The 20559-nt window shown below is 37.1% G+C and overlaps 1 protein-coding gene across 3 annotated transcripts in view; it reads right to left on the bottom strand.

Annotated features, from left to right (window-relative positions):
- Positions 1–6621: 6621 nt before the first annotated feature.
- The window catches only part of ING3 (inhibitor of growth family member 3), a 29212-nt gene continuing 15274 nt past the window's right edge, over positions 6622–20559 (bottom strand). Inside the window, exons 5-12 of one of the 3 annotated variants that reach the window (XM_045495422.1) lie at positions 19713–19809; positions 17973–18044; positions 16971–17090; positions 16536–16693; positions 15545–15738; positions 13581–13773; positions 10762–10800; positions 6622–9217 (exon numbers count right to left, since the gene is read on the bottom strand). In XM_045495422.1, the coding sequence (XP_045351378.1) occupies positions 9101–9217; positions 10762–10800; positions 13581–13773; positions 15545–15738; positions 16536–16693; positions 16971–17090; positions 17973–18044; positions 19713–19809 (990 nt within the window). In that variant the 3' untranslated portion in view covers positions 6622–9100. Of the gene's footprint in view, positions 9218–10761; positions 10801–13580; positions 13774–15544; positions 15739–16535; positions 16694–16970; positions 17091–17972; positions 18045–19712; positions 19810–20559 lie in introns of those variants that run through there. The other 2 variants (XM_045495423.1, XM_045495424.1) reach the window with 2 other exon arrangements.

Below are 20559 nucleotides of genomic sequence, written 5' to 3'. Positions count from 1 at the left end.
ACTCGAGGGAATGGTGGTCACTCTTATGGGGGCTAGGAGGGTCCAGAGTACCATCTGGACCTCAGAACGGGAAAGCCTGTGAATGCACCAGAAAAACTTGGAAGTCATCTTTCTGCTTTGGTACCTAACTCCTATCACTTGTTATTGCTCCTTTCCTAGACTAATGACTAAGTCTTTCAAAGGCTAATTGCCTGATAATTTTGCCCCTATAATAAGTGGATAGTAGCAGGTAATTTTGCCCTGCGGAAAGGGATACACAGCAGGCTTTGTCCAAATTCAACTCAATATAATACTATACACACCGCCACAAGGACGCTCCTAGTAGGGCAGTTCTGCAAACACCAACTACTTTTGCTGAGTCAGCTGAAGGGAAGCCAAGGAGAAACGCAATCTGTCCAGTGCTTGTTGCTCAGCCCTTCCAGCTCTAGCCCTGGATAAGCAGGGCTAGCTCAAGTCATTCTTCAAAGGCTCTGAACCTAAGTAGGTTTTGTAACTTGTTTCTAACCCAAACTCTTTCTCATGGGCTGAGGTTCTTCTGTGAGGCCACACCTTTGAAATGATCCCTTCTGTCTGTCAAGCTCCAGTCACTTATATTTTGTGAGGCGGAGCGCCCCCTAGGGGTGCCCTGCTATTATAGACCCAGAGAAAGGGGCATCCATGGTTCCTCGCTGAGAAGAAACTGCTTTAAAACCTTTAGGAAACAGATTAAAGCGTTATAGAATTCAGTATTCACACTAAGCTAGATTTATCCCAATGACTTAGAGTTCCTAATCCCATGACAAATGAAGAAGTAGAGAAACATGAAGTGGCACTTGACTTTTAGAAGCCAAGAGTATTTTAAGAGAAACGGCTAAACAATCATGTTGGAAGGTATAGTTTTAGTGGATTCCATGTGATTTGAGAGATACTAGGAATTATGAGGTCTTTACATTGCAAGTGTTCCTGTGTTGATGAGATCAAATGAGATAAAGTTCTTTACTGGAAGAAAAGGAAGGGGATATACATTTCTATCAAGACAAAAAGTCGGAAAAACTGAGTTTGAGGAATCTGGAGGGTCATTTTTATGCATCATTAAATTGTTGAGTACAAGAGAAAGCATAAATCGAGATGCTAAAATCATAGTGCCTTTGGGCTGGGAAAGGTGAAAGACAACAGCACAGATAATTTTACAGCTAGACTTTAAATAACAAGAATCAGAAAGAAAGTGGAAAATTAATGTTCTAGAAGTGATACCGATGGCTTGAAAGACCCCAGTTCCCTGTTTGAACCACTGAGTCTGAGAAGCAGGAGAAGATGGTAAAAAAAAAAAAAAAAAAAATCCATCTGCAGAAGTGAGAAAAAGGATAGGGTGGAAAGGTGGAAGGAAAAGGTGGAAAAGAAGACACAGCAGGAGTAACCACCAAACAGACTGAGGGGATCCATAGACGACATTGGATATTAGAGTTAACCCCGTCTGGATAGTATCATGCTGCTGCCTCTTAACTGTCTTTAAACAGTGATTTGTGAAATGGGAGTACTAATGCCTCTTTTGAAGTGTATGACAGATGACACAATGTATGGAAAGCACCGAAGCATTCTGTGTACCCATGTTGAAAGAACGCAGGCTGAATGCATGTCTGTTATGTTTTGGATGCTGAGGACGAGCTCAGTCTGGAGTGGAGTGAGGCATGCGAACAGATAAATTATCAAATAACAGACCGCTTGGAACACAGAAGCCCCAAAAGCAAATATGAGCACTTAGTATGTTCTTTTTCCTTTATTCTGTGAGATGGAGGTTGGTGGCAGATGCTGCTTTGGGAGAATGAGATCAAGAGTGGGCTGGGCGTGAGCAGTAGGTGGGGACAACAAGCAGCCGGTGTTCATGCCCCAGTTTTGATGGAAGGCTAAGTAGGAGCCTGTGTTGGAGTCTGAAGGCGTCAGAACAGGAACAATGAAGACAGAGTAAGCTGCTTCGGTGAGCAGAGTAGGCGGGTGACACGCTGCCTGACTGCGTGCCTGTGGGTTCTGGCAGTGTTTCAGACTGAATGCTTTTGTGCATATAATTTCATAAAGTATCCCTTCCACCAAATTATTTCAGTCTTCAAGGGCCTGTATCTAAGCAGCATCAACCTGGGACAAGGGGGCAACAGTCCTTTTAGAATTCTAGAATTTCAAGGGTGGGCAGAACAGAACAACCTTCTGCCTCACACCTCTCTAACACAAAATATACTCCTCCGTCATACATACGTTTCGTTTTGGGTTTTTGGTAATGAGCAGGGGGTGAAGGGAGGTGGTGAATTTATTAACCGTTTGAAGAAGGTATTTTAAAAATTATTTTATTGTTCAAACTAGACTCAAGTTCTAGATGAATCAACAGTCCAGACAGACCAAATCCTCCAAACTAAAAGCTTTATTTACATTTTATTTATTTATTTTTTTAAGTGTATTTATTTTGAGAGAGAGAGGGCAAGTGGGGCAGGGGCAGAGAGAGAGAGAGAGAGAGAAACAATCCCAAGCAGGCTCCGTGCTGTCAGCACAGAGCCTGATACAGGGCTTGATCTCCTGAACTATGAAATCATGACCTGAGCCAGTCAAATCGGACGTTTAACTGACTGACCCACCCAGGCACCCCAACGCTTTTCATTTTAAATTGTCCACTAGACCAGCATTTCTGAGCATGCAAATCACCTAGAGATTCCATATAATAACGCTTGGTGCTGCCTTTTTAAAATGGGACATATAGGGGCGCCTGGGTGGCGCAGTCGGTTAAGCGTCCGACTTCAGCCAGGTCACGATCTCGCGGTCCGTGAGTTCGAGCCCCGCGTCGGGCTCTGGGCTGATGGCTCAGAGCCTGGAGCCTGTTTCCGATTCTGTGTCTCCCTCTCTCTCTGCCCCTCCCCCGTTCATGCTCTGTCTCTCTCTGTCCCAAAAATAAACTTTGAAAAAATTTAAAAAATAAATAAATAAAATAAAATGGGACATATGTTCTCCAACTCTCCATAGTTCTCAACTAGTTGCTTTACTTCTTTTTCACAACTTTCCTCCTATATAAGCACTTTGGGCTTGCTTGCACCAGAACCAAAATTACTTTTGTCATAGTCTGTGCTGTATTTTAGTGATTAGTGTAATTTTATCCTTTTGCAATATAAACTGCTTTGTAACAGAAACTATTTTAAATATTCTGTACTGTATTTTAGGGACTAGTATACTTGTATCTTTTTACAGTATGAACTGCTTTGTAACAGAAACTATTTTACTCACCACCATATCCTTGCAGCATCTACTACTGTCTTCTGGCAAATGATTTAAAAATTCCTATTTGTGGAGGTCTATACATCATTGATTTAAATATTTTCCATATGATTTCCATTTTTCCCATAGGAAATATTTCACGTCTTGGTAACATGCAGCCCAGCAGGGGAAATTTTGCTCCCCAGGAGACATGTGCCAATGTCTAAAGACATTTTTAGTTGTCACAACTTATGGGCGCAAGGGGATGCTACTGACGTCGAGTGTGTGGATGCCAGTGATGCTGCTAAACATCCCACAATGCACAGAGCAGCCCTCTACAACAAAGCAACATAGGGTACAAAATGTCAGTAGTAGCTGAGGTTGGAAAACGGAAGCTTAATCAAATAGTTATAGCGTAATTTTTACATGTGGCTGCCTGATCGTTACTTAAGTCAGAATAGGGTATACCTGAGCAGCTTGTGGCAATGACATTGGGATTTTAACCACTTCCTAAATGTGTAATTATACCACTTCCCCAAATAAATGCAACTTTGCCCATATAATTTCTTTTAAGCCTCTCTAATTTGTTTTGAAGATTTGCATCCTCTAAAAGACCATATATTCATGTATGTAGATATATGTGCACACACACACACATATACATATTTATGCACACAGTCTAGAAAAAAGAAAAAAGAAAGAATGCATGATAGGAAGGGAGGGAGGGGGAGAGGGAGGAAGGAAGAGAGGATCATTTCAATCAGTGAGCACACAGGTAGACTGGCAAACATTTAATCCAATGAATTACACTATTTGTTTTACTTTCTTTAGGGCACAAATTTACACCGTGGCATGCAGCCAGTATTCCTAAGTTTTTATCTATCATTCTATAAAACAACAATTTCAGCTTTTGTTTCTCGTAACATAGTATCAAATTATGTTCTTTAACTCAGTTAGAAATCTCATCTGTATTCTCTGTAAACCTGCAATATAATATTACCTGGAAACCATAATACATTCAAAAAATTGTCTCAAGATAGTGACATAGTTTGTTTCTTTTTTAAAATGTAATTACAATTTAATCATTCATTCTTATTTTCAGAAAATAAAAGGTATTTTGAAATTTTTAGAGCATCAAACTTACTACCTAAAAAACTGATGTGTGATAGGGGATGGACACGAGGTAGGTTTTATCTTATCACTCCAGTGAAGAATGGCAATCATTTAGCTACTCTGAGTGGGTAAGGACACATTCTTTGATAGAGCATGGTTCTTGGGTCACATGTATACCACATAAATTCAAAAGATTACTCCTATATGTAAACCATATGATCACTAATATATAAGCTTATTTTTTTGTTTTCAACAGATAACTGGATTCTTTCAAACATTTATAAATGATAAGCACTGGTGAAGTGAAGACATCTTTTGGCACACTTGTGAAACCCATTCAAAAAAATAGTCACTTCTCATACTAAAGATAAATATAAAAGGTGCTGCAAGGATATATGAACATAAATTTTGAAAAGTTCTAATGAGAACTACTGGGGAGGTCAGACTAAAACTTTCTACTAATTAGTCATAATATTGGTAAAATCAGCTACACTAAAACTTTCTATTGACTAGTCATAACATTAGTTATAATATTAGTAAAATATTAGTAAAATTTGAATGAACTCATGTTTATGTTCAGGATTATTCAGAAATATTTCTGGCTGGCCTCTTATACTACATGTAACCTGAGCAGATTTGTAAAGTAACTTAGTACCTATTACAACTGTTCTTGTTTTAATGTATTAGCATGAAGGGTCCCTCTACTGGATTAGATTTAACAACGCAAGAAGAATTCAAATATGACCACTGTTGTTCCCTACCACTGATGTTACACTTGTGAATGTTTCAAAGTACTTCACCATTAAAGACTAGCAGTTATAACTTTCCTAAGGAACACTATTCTTATTCATTAACACAGGTAAGTAGAAATGGAGGCTGGGAATAAGCAACACACACATAAGCATAATACATTCCGGACCCTCATTTCCCACATTGGCTTCTGAGTTCTTAATAAGCAGCGGAAAAGTGAAGGATAATAATATTCTCCTTTGCCAGAAACAAAGAAAGTAAAAGGTGGTTCTGGATTAACCAAAAACTGAATTATGTGGCTCTGAAGAATTTATTAAGAAATTATTAAATTTTTTCCAAATAAACATTTTAATATGCCTAATAATTTATTAGTTAAATACTGACTTGTAAAGTATATATACTTACTACTTTAAAATGGAAAGGGCCAAGAAGGGGTATACCTCTTTTTTTATATCAAGCTGAAATCAAAAAAGAAAACAATTCTGAAGTCAGTTCATCTTTAAGTCACTTTAAACTTTATTTCTCTGGAGCAGATTCAAATCATGAATATTAAGATCCTGGGTTGGAAATTACAGTCTTGAGTAATGTAGATTTTACCATCTGAGGAAAACAAAAATCTTCACTAGCAATTCTAATTTGTAGTTTCAAAAACCAGGAAAAAAGATTCTTTAGAATTTTTTTTTTTTAGCAATTTCCAAGTTATAGGCTACTTGTCATCCCTACATTAAAATAAGAAAAGTGCTATAATTTCATTAAATTGCTAAAATAAGAATGTATTTAGACAACAATATGTAAATGCCACCACTACCCTCATTAAACAAACAATTCTAGGACATTGTGTAAAATGCTCGTTTCAACTGTTGCTCAGTTTTCTGGCTTTATTCTCTGACCCTCCACCTCCCTTCCCGACGTCCACTCTGCCCAGACTATTTTTAAGTTTCGGGAGTGTAGTGGCCCTTGAACGGTTCCTTTTGCCATGAAAACCTTCCCTTACGTCATCTGTCTTTAGGAATCAGTTCAAATGAAACCTCCTGTGTTTAAGTCCCCCGGTTTCCCACAATGCTTTGTGCATCCATCGCAGCACCCATCAAAGTGCAGCAGTTCCGTGTTAACACGCTCGCCCTTCCCACACCCACACCTGGATACCTTCATCTGTGTGTTCTCAATATCTAAGTGCTCGGTGTTTGTAAAATTATAAAAATAAACGTTTTTGAGGCTATTCATTTCCTCTTAAACCCATCTGTTAAAGATTTCTTTTAAAAATGTGAGTTGAAGGAAAACACTGCAATGTCTACACAGAGTATCTCACCTCTCACAACCCACGTGTATTGGACATTTGTTTTTCTAACATTAGTATAATTAATTAGATCAAGAAGCCCATTTCTGAGATCTAAGGACAAAGGGCTCTAACACTGCGCAAACCAAATACGGTTAAAAATCTGAAATATGTGGAATTTGCTTTAAAGTAGAAAAGAGCAAAGAAAAAAAAAAACATGAACTGCCCTTGAAAGAATGATGGTATGTATGTTTATCAAACACTCAGCTTCATTTAGGCATTTAATTAAGCCGTTTATTGCTTCAAATGTGTCACCATGAACATTTTAATGTACACTTCATAGCAGTAAGGCCTCAATTTTCACCACCTATAAAATGTGAACCCACATTTGGATTCTTTGTGTCACCAATTATTACATGAGTTTTGTACAACAAAGAGTCTGAATGTGTATTTTGTAATAGCAAAAATGCTTATCACACCCCTTGGCCTAAGCGTCTCAAAGTATATTAATAGTTGGCCACATTTTTTTTTTTTTTTTTTTTTTTTTTTTGGAGGAGGTAGTTCCACGTTTGGCCCATTTATTCATATACATATATAAAATATCTTAGATACTAACTGGTTCCACCAATTGCTAAATAATTTTCATTTGCTTCTTCATAGATGCTTCATAAAATATTCAATGTTTGAGGTTAAGTTTTGTCAAAATGTTTTCTAAATGATTTGGTAACTAGTGGAATTCACACACTGAAAGGGGTTGCAGCAGCTGGAATTGGGGGATGTTCCTGACTCCGACAAGGAACTTTCTCTTAAAGTAAGGCTGTACATAAGGCTTTTTCCTTTGACCAATTCCTGGAAAATGAGTAACTTGGAAAAGTCATTATATAGAATTAGGAGATTGAACAATACCACAGAGCATCTCCAGGCAACATGCTAATAAGCTAACTGAATGCTACGTTAATATATTATTTCTTAAAGGTTTATAATATCTCCATGAAAATACTGAGTGTTACGAAATCATGATACTTATGATATCGTGAAATCATGAATACCCACAAATGAACCTACTTTGTTTTAGGGGCTTTCCAGCTATAAAATCACTCTGCAACAGCTCAGAGTTGCTCAGAGTTGAGGATTCGTGAAGCTAAAAGAGACCTTTGAAATCCCCTATCTAATCCATACCCTTTGGGTAGCATTGCATAGATTTTATAGACTTCTGAAAAAGTTCTAAGAGGCTCATAAGTGGTTTTGATTAAAGCAGAAATCTAATGGACCCATAAGTTTCAACATAAAAGAAATATGATGTAATAAGTACTTTTAAAGTTTTAAGGATTTTTCTACCAACCAGACTTGATATTATACCTGAAATAAAACCTCCACTATGCAAAATTTATAATTTAAATAGCACCTATAGAATAAAACCTTAGGAGTGCTTTACAGACATCCTGCAGCCAGCATCACCCTGGTTTAATAAGGCCCAGAGTGATTCAAAATTTGAATGAACTGTCATACCAATATGTGGTAGTATCCGAAACAGAACTGAATTTTAAGCTCCAATCCAGGAGGTCTCTTTATTTAAACTGGCCACACTGCCTAAAGTCAAAACATCTATAACCATTATTTCTATTTTATCTACTATAATTAGACTGTTTTCATGTCCCTTAGACTGAAGGAAAAGCCAGAGAGATGTTCTAGAAAAATACATTTGCATTTCAAATTTACATTAAAAATGTCTTTCCCTTATTTTTACGTCCCGAATTCCAAGCATTGTTTAAGAAATCACAGATTACATAGCATTCTGTGTCCTGGGCCTCTGTCCTTTTTAGATTAGGAAAACTGGAAGTTAATTGGAATTAAGAAATTTTCCTTATTGAGTGTGTAAAGTATAAATACAAGTAATTTTTTAAAAACTTTATTTTAACACCTAATACAATTCCAATTTTAAGGATTACTTGCACAAAAAAATAAACACATTTGGTATAAAAATGTATCACTTTAACACCCTTTGCCCTTCAGCCCCTCCCCCGCCCCCCCCCCCCCCCCCCCCCCCCCCCCCCCCCCCTCCCCTCCCATGAACTGCACTCTATCTGGATGCAGAAACATATAAAGACTAATGGCACAGATTCGTTTTTACCTACAGGAGTTTCTGTTTATGTACCCAGGTACTCTAGAGGACACCAGCCCACTTTATCACATGAACCATTTCCTTCAGCCTGCTGAATTTAGTTTCACAAAGAAACAAAGCTTATCATAAAGGCATTTTAAAAACCATTATCTTAAATTCTTTTTAGAAGCACTGACTTTTTTTTTTTTTTTTTTTTTTGCAACCATTATATACAGTGTTACATAACAGCTCTGGAGTACAGTACATGCAGCAGAACATACCTGTTGAATATAAAATGCTTTTCTTAAAATCTTCATCGTTGGAATTCTCTGAAGTCTAAATTATAGAATGCCCATTACTTTGAGAAACTGGTTGAGGAGTACAAATGTCTGCATATGTTGGCCACTGAAAGAATCCAAGGCTAACTGGAATAATATTCGTAGCACACCAGGAGTGCATAAATAATTTACTTACATTATTAAAATACAACCCATAAAATTCAAGTTCAAGATCTTACAGGATTGTCTATGTAAATCCTTGAAGTGGTTGCCTGGAAATGCATTGTTTCTCTTTTCTCTTTTCTTCTGTTTTAAAGTCCCATATAAAACATTTAGTTGAAGTTTTTCCTTGCTCACATGAAATGACCACCTTTATTTGTGCCGACTGCCTCTCCTCTTCATAGCGGCGGTGCACTGCGGACAGTACCACTTTCCTTTTGGAGCTTCTGTCAACCCAACGCACCCATAATGGAACCACTCTATAGGGCACTGGAAGGCAAAATTGCAGAGAAATCGTTCAGACCTCTAAAGATTACAGAATACGCTGAAATATGCCCACTAGTCTGCGTATTATTAGATTCATGGAAACGGAACTTTTAGATCAAGGAGCCGATTTACAGATCATTGAATCCAATTGGTTAAGTTTCAGAGATGAGGAAATGGAGGCACAGAAAAAGCATGCATCTTTGTTAACTCGGAGGTTCATATAATCCCTTTTCATAATCCCAAGTAACGAACAAAAATTCACTAATTCTCGTTAAACTGGAGGATACCAACTTTCAAGGACAAGAAGTGAGATGGGTCACAAAAAAGGCAAATATATTTTACGGATTTTATTTAATATTCAGCATTATTCACTGCCTTATAAAGTAGAATAAGCTGGCTGCAATGCAAAACATGAAGGGATACCCTGGATTTCCTCTCTGGGTAGATCTATGCCTAGACATGCAGAGGAGAAGTATTCTACTCTGCAGCACATTAAGCACTTGCACACGGGCACAGGAGATCTGAGCACTCGAAGGGCACGCCTGGGAGTGAGAGGGATCAGAGAGTACAACGGGGCGGTCATGGAAATGCATCATCTTCACTAAGTGCCCCAGGACTTTACAACGCTGTTCTCGAAATGATCGGGCAATACTGTTCTACAATAATCACAAACAGCCCACAAGTGATTCTAAAGAGGGAAGGAGGACAGTCTGTCTCCGTCTATGTGAACATGCTGTTGGGGTGACCCTGTCATGTCAGGAAAGTACAAACTTTAATGCACACCAAGCCAACCCTGTTCAATCTTCAGATTGTGTAAACTGTTGACTAACCTCAGGATTCTGACATTATGGATTAGTACTTCTTTAGAATTCAAGGTTCTGTTACCCCTCTGCAGGAAAAGATAAATGGAGGGGGACTGGAAGTTTGAGACAGTAAGGAGGGAATAAAATTACTAGAAGAAATATTCTCAGCATCCAATAAAAACAGATCTCTAACCAGAATTAAGCTTCCTAAAAAAGAAATAGGAATTCTTTTCTTTCAAACCTCTTTTACTTTTTATACCAGAAGTGGCTCTTATCAGCTGACAGCTGCAGAGTACAACAGGAAGTACTATACTGACAGGAGGAAAATATCTTCACATCACAGCCTCAACATTTCCACCCCAACCCCTGGCCGCGGGCTTCCTGACAAAATGCACTGTTTTAAAATTCTAGTTCTTCACCGTAATAGGTGAACTGGATTCTAGTAAACACTGTATTATTTAGCAAAGGGGGTGGAGAGTGTTTCTAATTTTCATACAATATAACATTTTTTGAGAATTATAATCTGCACATGAAACCATAAAACTAGCTTTAAAAAAACTTAAATTGGGAACACATTAAGGGACATTACCTGTTTTGCAGAGAAATATTCTAGCATTAATATGTAATTAACATAACTGCAAACCTGTGTTCTTAAACTCAGTGACACAGTAAATAAGAAAAATTGTCAAGTAATAATAATTTGTTATTTTTTTCATTCCCAAACAGAAAAAATTTAATACTTACATCTTGGTTATCACAGCCCACCATCTCACCATAGGATACCTAGTTCAAATAAAAGTAAATATTTTTTATTATGACTTATGACAAGCATCTAAATCCAAATTAATGGTTTATGATACTGTTAGGAAATAGACGGAAAATATACCATATACTCAATTGCACTAAAAAATAGGGTGTGTAACTTTTTTAATAAAGATTTTATATAATTTACTAAAAGCTTTTTACTAAAAGATTTTGGGGGGCAGAGGGACAGAGGAATACACAGAAATTATGTGCTCTTGGAACGTATGAAAGAACCTCGACAGACTATCTTTGTGTGTGCTTTCTTTTATAAAGAGTTTACATTTCTTTCTTGGTTACTTACTTACTTAAGGTTTTTACTTTTCCTCGGGTCATTAGGTCATTTATATTTTTGCAGTCAATAGTCGAAACTTCTAAACTTATTATAAATTTACTATCTGCCCTTTCTCATTTTTCTTTTTGCTGTTCATCACCAGCACTTTATAATATAATTTCCTAATTCTTGAATTAACTTATGTTCTCAATGGACCAAAACATTTTTTCACACAGAGTTATAACTAGAGGGTATACTGATTCTCTGCACTAGTGAGAGTATCTGTATATGGTTGTACGCACATGAATGACTTCTCTGGGTAACAATTTTGGGGGGGCACCCAGATTTTTCCCTTAGAGCTCTACAGATATATTGCATCAACTTAACTAGTTTCCAGTGTTACAGATAGGCAATCTAGGGTGAATCTGATTTTGTTCTTTTGTAGGTAAGCTACTTTAACTGACAGGATTTTTACACAATTTTCTTTGTTTAATCACTGATATTAAAAAACGTTCGGGGTGCCTGGGTGACTCAGTCAGTTAAGAGTCTGACTCTTGGGGCGCCTGGGTGGCGCAGTCAGTTAAGCGTCCGACTTCAGCCAGGTCACGATCTCGCGATCCGTGAGTTCGAGCCCCGCGTGAGGCTCTGGGCTGATGGCTCAGAGCCTGGAGCCTGTTTCCAATTCTGTGTCTCCCTCTCTCTCTGCCCCTCCTCCATTCATGCTCTGTCTCTCTCTGTCCCAAAAATAAATAAACGTTAAAAAAAAAAAAAAAAAAAAAAAGAGTCTGACTCTTGATTTTGGCTCAGATCATGATCTCACGGTTTTGTGAGTTCAAGCCCCACATCAGGCTCTGCACTGACAGTGTGGAGCCTGCTTGGGATTCTGTCTCCCTCTCTCTCTGCCCCTCCCCTACTTGTGCTGTCTCTGTCTCTCTCAAAATTAATAAATAAACTTAAAAAAAAAGTTTGTCAGGTGACAGTACAAAAACTAACAAACTCTTTAATGGCAAATTCTCAAAATTAGATTGCCAACTCACACCATTAAACACAATAAATTGTAGATAGATTAAAGATTTAAATGTGAAGAAACTAAAGTATATCAAGAGCTAGACAAAGTCATTTGCAAATAAGAAAAAATAAAGGACACATTTATAAGGGGAAAAAAAGCAAAAAGGCCTCCTAAGCATATAACCCATGGCTGACTTCATAAAGACTGAGTCATTACTACATAAAATTGGAATTTCAAAACTAAAAAAATAAATACATAAAAATAAAAAAAAAATTAAAAAAATAAACCGCAAAGCATTCTTAATGTACAAGACAAAAACGATAGAAAAATCGGCCAAGACCATTAAGAGTCAATTCATAAAAGAAGAAATAAAAATGGCCAAAAAGGGTCCAATTTTACTACTAACGTAAATTGAAATGATTGTGTGATATAAAACTATCAAATTGGTACATGGTTTTCAAGACAGAATAATATCCAGTGTTGGACCGGGTTAAGGAAACAGGCACGCTCACCAATTTTTGGTAATGAATTCCAGAAGATAATTTGGTAGTCTATAACAAATATTTTAACTTAACTTTATTTCTAAAAGATTATCTTAGAAATACATGTATAAAATGGATAACATTTAAAAAATGTCTACCATAACGTTATTTGTAACTTCAAAAGAATTCAAGCCACTAAAAGACGTATAGCTAACCATTGGTTTAAAAAGTTACACACAGCCTAGCAGATAACTGTGAGAAGATTAAAAAAATTACTTAAAAATGATGCTCAGTACATATGACTTAGTGAAAAAGTGTTACATAAAGAATATACTGTGACTCCAACTGGTCAAATTCACACACATATATACACATACACACAAACATATACATGCACATGCGTATCTGCACATCTGTGTGTACATATGTGTATGAGACTGAATGTTTGTGCCTCTCCCCTAAATTCTTGTGTTGCATCCCTTCCCCTCAACTGTATTTGGAGATAGGGTCTGTGAGGCAATGAAGGTGAAAATGAGGCCATATGCGTGGAATCTTAATCCAGTAGGGCTGGTGCCCTTATAGAAGAGGAAGAGACACCAGCGCTCTCTTCACCATGTGAGGCTACAACACGAAGGTGGTCCTTGGCAAGTGAGGAAAAGAGCCCTCAACAGGAATGGAATCGGTCAGCACTTTGACACTGGCCCAGCCCCCAGAACTGTGAGAAGATAGGGTTCTGCTGTTTAAACCGCCCCGTCTGTGGTATTTTGTCACGGCAGCCTGAGCAGACTAAGACAACATGCTTGTGGGGTGTATGGCAGTGATAAATCAAAATGTCTAATTACAGGCTGTATCCGGGGGCTGAGATTATGGGTGACTTACACATTCTATTACATTCCTTATACAAGAAAGCAAAAGTGTTTTAACTGGAGGAAAAAAAGAGCACTTAAAAAATTAAAATAGCTCCCTTTCTTCTATTTGATTCAGATTATGCTTTTACCTGATTACAAATGCAGTATCGTGGTTCATTTGGGTCGTAAGTCCAATCAACCTGACTGTTTGAATCGGATTCTGGTACCACTGTTGTCTGTTGAGACATCTCTTGGACGACGGCTGATGAAGAAGAACACGATGACAGAGAGGAGGAGGAGGAGGAGGAGGAGGACTGCTGATTTGAAGACTTGTTGTTGTTTCTGAAAGAACAGTATCAGATCTATTTGCTCAGCATCCAAAAGAAATTACGTGAGAGTAACTCCTGAGTGGTATGACATGAAATAACATCAAATGTATAAATTAACATTTAACGCAAAGTTAAACTAACCTGATAAACATATTTGAAAGCATAATTGTTGAGAGCAACAAAGAGCAATTATCTTTCATAACCGTTTTCTTTTTTTTTTATATTTTTTTGTTTCCTGGAGAATAAAGATATTAAAAAAACTCAGCATATCTTGGTTTTTAAAATAATTTTTTAATCAGTTACTATGTAGCATTGACTTAAATTATAGGTAATAGTTTTAAGAATTAATATTAGTTATGGCTACCTTAGAGACATTCTTTGTATTTTTAAAAAAAAATTTTTTTTTAACGTTTATTTATTTTTGAGACAGAGAGAGATAGAGCATGAACGGGGGAGGGGCAGAGAGAGAGGGAGACACAGAATCGGAAACAGGCTCCAGGCTCTGAGCTGTCAGCACAGAGCCCGACGCGGGGCTCAAACTCACGGACCGTGAGATCATGACCTGAGCCGAAGCCGGCCGCTTAACCGAGTCACCCAGGCGCCCCATTCTTTGTATTTTTAAGCCAAGTGAATACTCTTCATCAAAATCTAAAATACAAATACACATCCCAAAAAGTGTCCTTCTTAATGCCCATCACCTGTTTAACCTAACCGCCCCCCTCCTCCCCTCCAGCAATCCCGTTTGCTCTCACTTTTTGGAATGAGCACTGGGTGGCATATGTAAGAGATGAATCACTGGGTTCCACTCCGGAAGCCAGACTGCACTGTATGTTAACTAACTTGAATTTAAATAAAAAAATATATATATACAAATACACAAAAGCATTTGATGAAAATGATCATGACCATCTGTCAGTATGTGAATACTTACCTGTGTTAGATAGGAAACAGAGTGTTAAAATTCACAAGCAATTTACTATTATTTATATGCTAAAATTAAATTTTAAAAATAGGGAAATCTATCATCGGCAGTTATAATAAATTTGGGTCACTAAGATGAATTATTTTTTAGGATATCTAGCACTTTTGTGTTGATTCTACATTGATCATTCTTTTAGAGATTTACCCACAGAAAATAGAATACATTTAAAAATAAATTATGATGCAATTACTAGGTAACCTATTCTTCTGGCCTACCATTCAGAACTTCCATGATGGCGGAACATGTACCAAACGCAGACACCTGGGACAGGTGGCGCCGAATGCCGTTAAGTTTTCATATTTAAAATTCAGACAATCTTCCTTAGAGTCTCATACACTCAATCTAGAGATATTTTCATAATTTCAGTTTTGGGGGCATAAGACCAAGAATGAAGGAAGATAATTTACTTTTAATAAAAGTGAATAATTTTATTCAAAAAAACTCCCAGGATAAAATTTGTGTCTTATGCATTAATTTACATGGAAACACATGATAAAATAAGGGATCATAGATGAAAAAAGTTCCATAAAATGGTTTATCCTAGGGAACGAAAGAAAGTAAACAGAAGTCATTTATACCCAACGTAAGACTTTAGAAAGATTAAAGACACTTAACGTCTTCTAAAGACTTTACTCCTCCAAAGTAGGGCAGTGTGGATGAAAATGTCATGTCTCCCTGCTTCCCTAAAGGTCACCCTGATCTTTTATATGCTACCTGTGTTTAATATACGGAAGCCCAGCTGGGTACCAAGTAGCCTGCATACTTACTAAACGCATGGGGCTACTGTAATGATCAAACTTACTTGCTCTTTCTCCCGCTCCGTGAGTCGGCTGCTGATGAACCGGCGTTCTGTGTTAATGTAGTCATGAGTGCTGAAGATGATGAATAGCCAGCTGTTTCTCTGGGCATTGAAAATTCTTTTCCCAGCTGAAAGTCATTATTCTTAAACGCTTCATAACTGGCTTTTAGACTTGATGTTCTTCGTCCCTCTTTCATCTTAAATAGACATTCATGGAGAATATTAATAAACATAAGTATGCAGACTTTCTTTTTCAGTCCTACTAGTTATAATATTATGTTGGTTATCCAGTATTATTTTGTTTAAGCCATTATTTTCATCACTGTAATTTAAGCTACTTTATGTAAAGATTTAAAATCAGTTTTTACACAGTTAGGAGGTGACTACAGAGTGGGCAACTTAATTTGGAATATATTAATTTGGCAATCTAAGTCCTGAGGCTATTGAAGAAACCCCGAAACCAGCAGAGAGAACAGAGTGCTCTCCTAGCAGGTGCTGTGGCTCACTGTCAAGACTATGCACATCATGAGCAATTACTGGGTGAAGGGCTCTGCATGAGATTGCACGAAACTATTTTTCACTTTTCATTATCAATCAGGTAAATTAATGCATATTCATTTCATTAAATATTCATATCAGATACCATAAAACCATGATTTAAAAATGGAACTACACAATGTAAAAAAACTCTTTCTGTTCACATCTAGTTGTTTCTATTCAAGTTTGCCAATGATTCAGACAAAATGTACCTATTTCCAACGTTTATTTATTTTTGGGACAGAGAGAGACAGAGCATGAACGGGGGAGGGGCAGAGAGAGAGGGAGACACAGAATCGGAAACAGGCTCCAGGCTCTGAGCCATCAGCCCAGAGCCTGACGCGGGGCTCGAACTCGCGGACCGTGAGATCGTGACCTGGCTGAAGTCGGACACTTAACCGACTGCGCCACCCAGGCGCCCCAAAATGTACCTATTTCCAAACCTCTTCCTTTTTACCTGAGCTGTGGCTTGAACGGCTTGAGCTGCGGCCATGGTAATTGCCCCTGCACCAGTTCCTGAAGATAATGAGCCAATGTTATAGGATGCCAGAGGTTGGGAGGAATTCACGTTGTAAGCATTGTTGGAAGAGGCTGTAGAATTGTTATTTCGACACCCTATGTAGAATTAAAGAAGAAATAAAAATGGTTGGAGAGAACATAATGTTAGTGAGCTTAAAATACATTATTTCCCAGTACAGATATAATCGTTAAATTTAACATTTTCACGCCACTATAAAATTTTCATGTTCCATTTTTCCTTTTTCTTCTTTTCCCACATGTGGACTTTAACCAAGTAAAAAATCTGTAAGCTTCGTTAATCCCGAACACTTTAATTTCCCCTTATTTTAACAGAAACAAAAAGCAAAATTCATATTTAAGATAATAAACTTACCTAGTGTATTTTCCTTAGATGCATCTGATGTAAGGGTAGATAGAAGAGCTTCAGATTTAAACTTCTTTTCAGGAATATGATCTGTTGTTGTATGGTGAGAAGTCAGATTATATTTCCTTTCTGAATATAAAGAAAGAATCTGTGTGTTTTTAAACTTTAAAGAACTATGGACAAGGCATAATACTTCCATCCAGTTATAAACAAGTACAGCTATGTTCTGAGTTCTTCACAGAATACACAACAGTCTGTTTTCTTAGAGGACAGGATAAGAAGAACTCTCTGTGTCACCTATTTCATTGAGTAGACTTCTCACAAAAAAAAAAAAAAAAAAAAAAGAGGAGACTTCTCACACAAATCACAAAAAAACCCACAAAACTTCAGTAGCAAAGTACTGCAGATAACCCACGATTCACCATGGTTTCACATATAACATGAGAAGAACTTTGTTTTCAAAACTCTACAATTTTGAACAGTTTTCAGTCAACCCTTCTTTCATTCAAATTGATCTGTCACAAAATGCACTGATACAGTCTTCTAGCAAGCTAACATCCAACCAGGCATTCATTTACTCACTAGCCCACCAATCATTTGAGACCTTCTTATATGCCAAAGTAGGCTAAGCACTGGACAAGCAAGGATGAAAAACAAAACAAAACAACAAAAACAAAGAGCCTACCATCAAGTAGTTATCATTTGCCTTGGGTTTTAACACTCTCTAGAGAGAGTCAGGTGTCTGCATATGGAAGTATATACTGCTATTAATACCATACATTTGTCCTCCAAGTATTCCAGGAAAAGCAAACTCTCTACTCCCAAATCAAATATACTTTTTTCCCAAATGAAGAAGGTAAGTCCACCAGGAACTATAACGAAAAAGTAGATCTCACAAAAGAAAAGGAAGGGAATTTTTTCCCCCCTCAATTGATGGCATAGAGCCAGTTAAAAAGAATATACAGGTAATATAATGAGTTTTTAATTTTAGCTGCCCTAAACCAAACTTACTTTCCACTGGAGTATGTGAATGAGCATGGTGATTGTTCACTGGCTGTGAGGGAGTATCTAATTCCAAAGATCCTAAAAAAAAGGCACAGAGATACAACTCCATTAAATGTCAACACAAAAATTTACAGGTCAATCAACTAAAGGCACTATGTACCCTTACCCAGCAAAGGACTGGCAAGTTCTATGCATACGCCTGTATCATTTTAGTTAAGCACATTAGAGAATCACCACTTCCAGTTTCACCCTGAGCCAATTTCATCCTCCCTCTAAACAATACATAATCCACTTCTTAATATTCACCTTAAGTACAAAACAGCTCAAGGCATGCTAATGTCTAATTGGGGAATTCAGGACAGTGGGTACCACATAAGTGGATGAATGGATATCATAAGTCCATTACCGATAAGATCTGAAAAACTCAAACTAATTATACTGGATTGAAGAAGACCTTTCAATGGGAGATCCTATAGTATTAGGTGATGGGGCATTAGTACATGAAAGAAAAGTCTTTGATCGTTAAAATGACACATGATAGTAAAGACTTCCTGAAAGAAGTTACGCACAGAATCTCTACTGCCAAGCATTAACATGCTTTTAAAGAAATATTCTGGGTTTATCTTGATCCCTTGAGATGAAATTATGGCAGGGCACAGGGTGGAGCAGATTTTAGAACTTGATCTGGTTTAGTTCCATATGTCTGTGTCCTTACAGAGGATGCATAATTAACCTTCCTGCAGTACTGAATAGGCATGAATTACTGTTATTCACAGCTACTGTCAGCATTTCAAAAAAAAAATTAGAGCAGTTATATTTTACTTTGTCTCAAAATACAATTCTCAAATAGGATTTCCTTGGAATAAAAGTATCACAAATAAATCAGACGATCATCTAAAGTGACAGATCTACTTCTGAATACAAAAATGCACTACGGATACCAAGATGGATTCATGACTGGTTGTTTCCCTATTCTAGGGAGCATGTGTATGAAAGAGAGAGAGAGAGAGAGAGAGTGTGTGTGTGTGTGTGTGTGTATAATATATATACATACATACATGTATACATACATACGTATATAAACACATCACCTAATACCATAAATAAATTTTTCATCAGTGTGTAGAAATAGGTACATGTTCTTGCTGTTGAAATGAACCAAGAAAAAAAAAAGTAATAAACAGGTAAATTATAGCAGGAGATCAAGTCGAACCTTGCAAAGAAATATTAAAATGGCTTCTTATGAATAAGAAAAAGTTTAAGAAGGACTTACTTGAGAAAGAGAGGAAGTGTTTTGGAACTAATTAAAATCTTTCTTACTGAGGGAAAAAACCTTAAGGCAGTTCTTAGGAAGAAAAAAGAAAAATTTTCCTCAAAGTTAAAGTGTATCCAATAGGCAGGGCAAAGTCAATACATTTAAAGACAGATGGTTAACCTGTATCTAGATGGTTCTATTTCTTTAAATCTTTGTTCTAACCCCTCAACTTACTAATATATATATGCATATTAAAAAATGGAATGACTTAGTATGTGATTTTAATAAAGAGAGAGTGTATGATATCCTGTATCCTCTCTCTGAGCATCCATAACCCAAATGTTCTAACTGCTAGAGTCCACGCCTGTCCGACCCAGGTGCCACCATCCACAGAAGCGCGGGATCTGAGAAGTCCCCGTGGGATAAGTGTCTCCTTAGTGATTCGCACATGGACTGTCCGACATTGATGGAAAACTGTAAATTTTACTTACGCCTCTCTAATATTTCTGTAATTCCAGCATTATCGGCTTCCAGCTCCATCTTAAACTTAGCCAGTTCCTGATCCAGCTTTCTCAAGTGTCGATCTACCTGTTTCAAAGAAGATCAAAGATTACCACCAAAATTTGGGACACTATTAAAGTGTCAGTTTAATGAGGAAAACTGAACCTTTTTTCTTTTAGTGAATCCGCTTAGTATCCTTGAGCAAGTCAATCAACCTACACCTCAGCTTTTTAATCTATGAAATGAGGGTGCTAGACAAAATAATCTCTCAAGTCTCCCTTAATAATTTGAAGTTTTAAGAAACTAAAATCACAATTTGTTAGAAAACATTCAGAAGAGGTGGGATATGAAACTAAAGCAAAACTGGTATTTGGGACTTGAGGGGAGAGGAAGTGTAGGAGGGTTGGTAACTTTTTATAGTATCCCCTGGGATTACTTTCAACCTAATCTCCTACTTATAATAAGGTCATACACACTGCCATCCTATAATAACTGTTATTTAGAATGAACAATGAAAGATCCTTGTCTATAAACAAAGATGCTCCTATATTCTATACATACATTTCTCGAAGGCAGAAAATTAAACCATTATACTTGTAAACATTGATGTAAAGGGTTGAAACAAAGGGAGTTTTTAGCCAGAAAACTCTATTCCCCAAAGAGCCTGGTTAAAATGGTTTTATTGTAATACTACTGTCCTTGTTAAGGTAGCAAATTTTTTCATTCACCTAGAGATCTTTTGACTGATTTCAGAAAACTATATGATACCTCCAACTAGCAGCAAGTCTTAATTTCTTAAGGTTAATATTAAAAATTTTTTCAATACTTTTTCAAATT

This window comes from Leopardus geoffroyi, chromosome A2 (genome assembly GCF_018350155.1).
Source record: "Leopardus geoffroyi isolate Oge1 chromosome A2, O.geoffroyi_Oge1_pat1.0, whole genome shotgun sequence".
NCBI classification, from domain to species: domain Eukaryota; kingdom Metazoa; phylum Chordata; class Mammalia; order Carnivora; family Felidae; genus Leopardus; species Leopardus geoffroyi.
The sequence above is the reverse complement of the archived record's forward strand: the minus strand, read 5'-3'. Positions and strand labels throughout refer to the sequence as shown.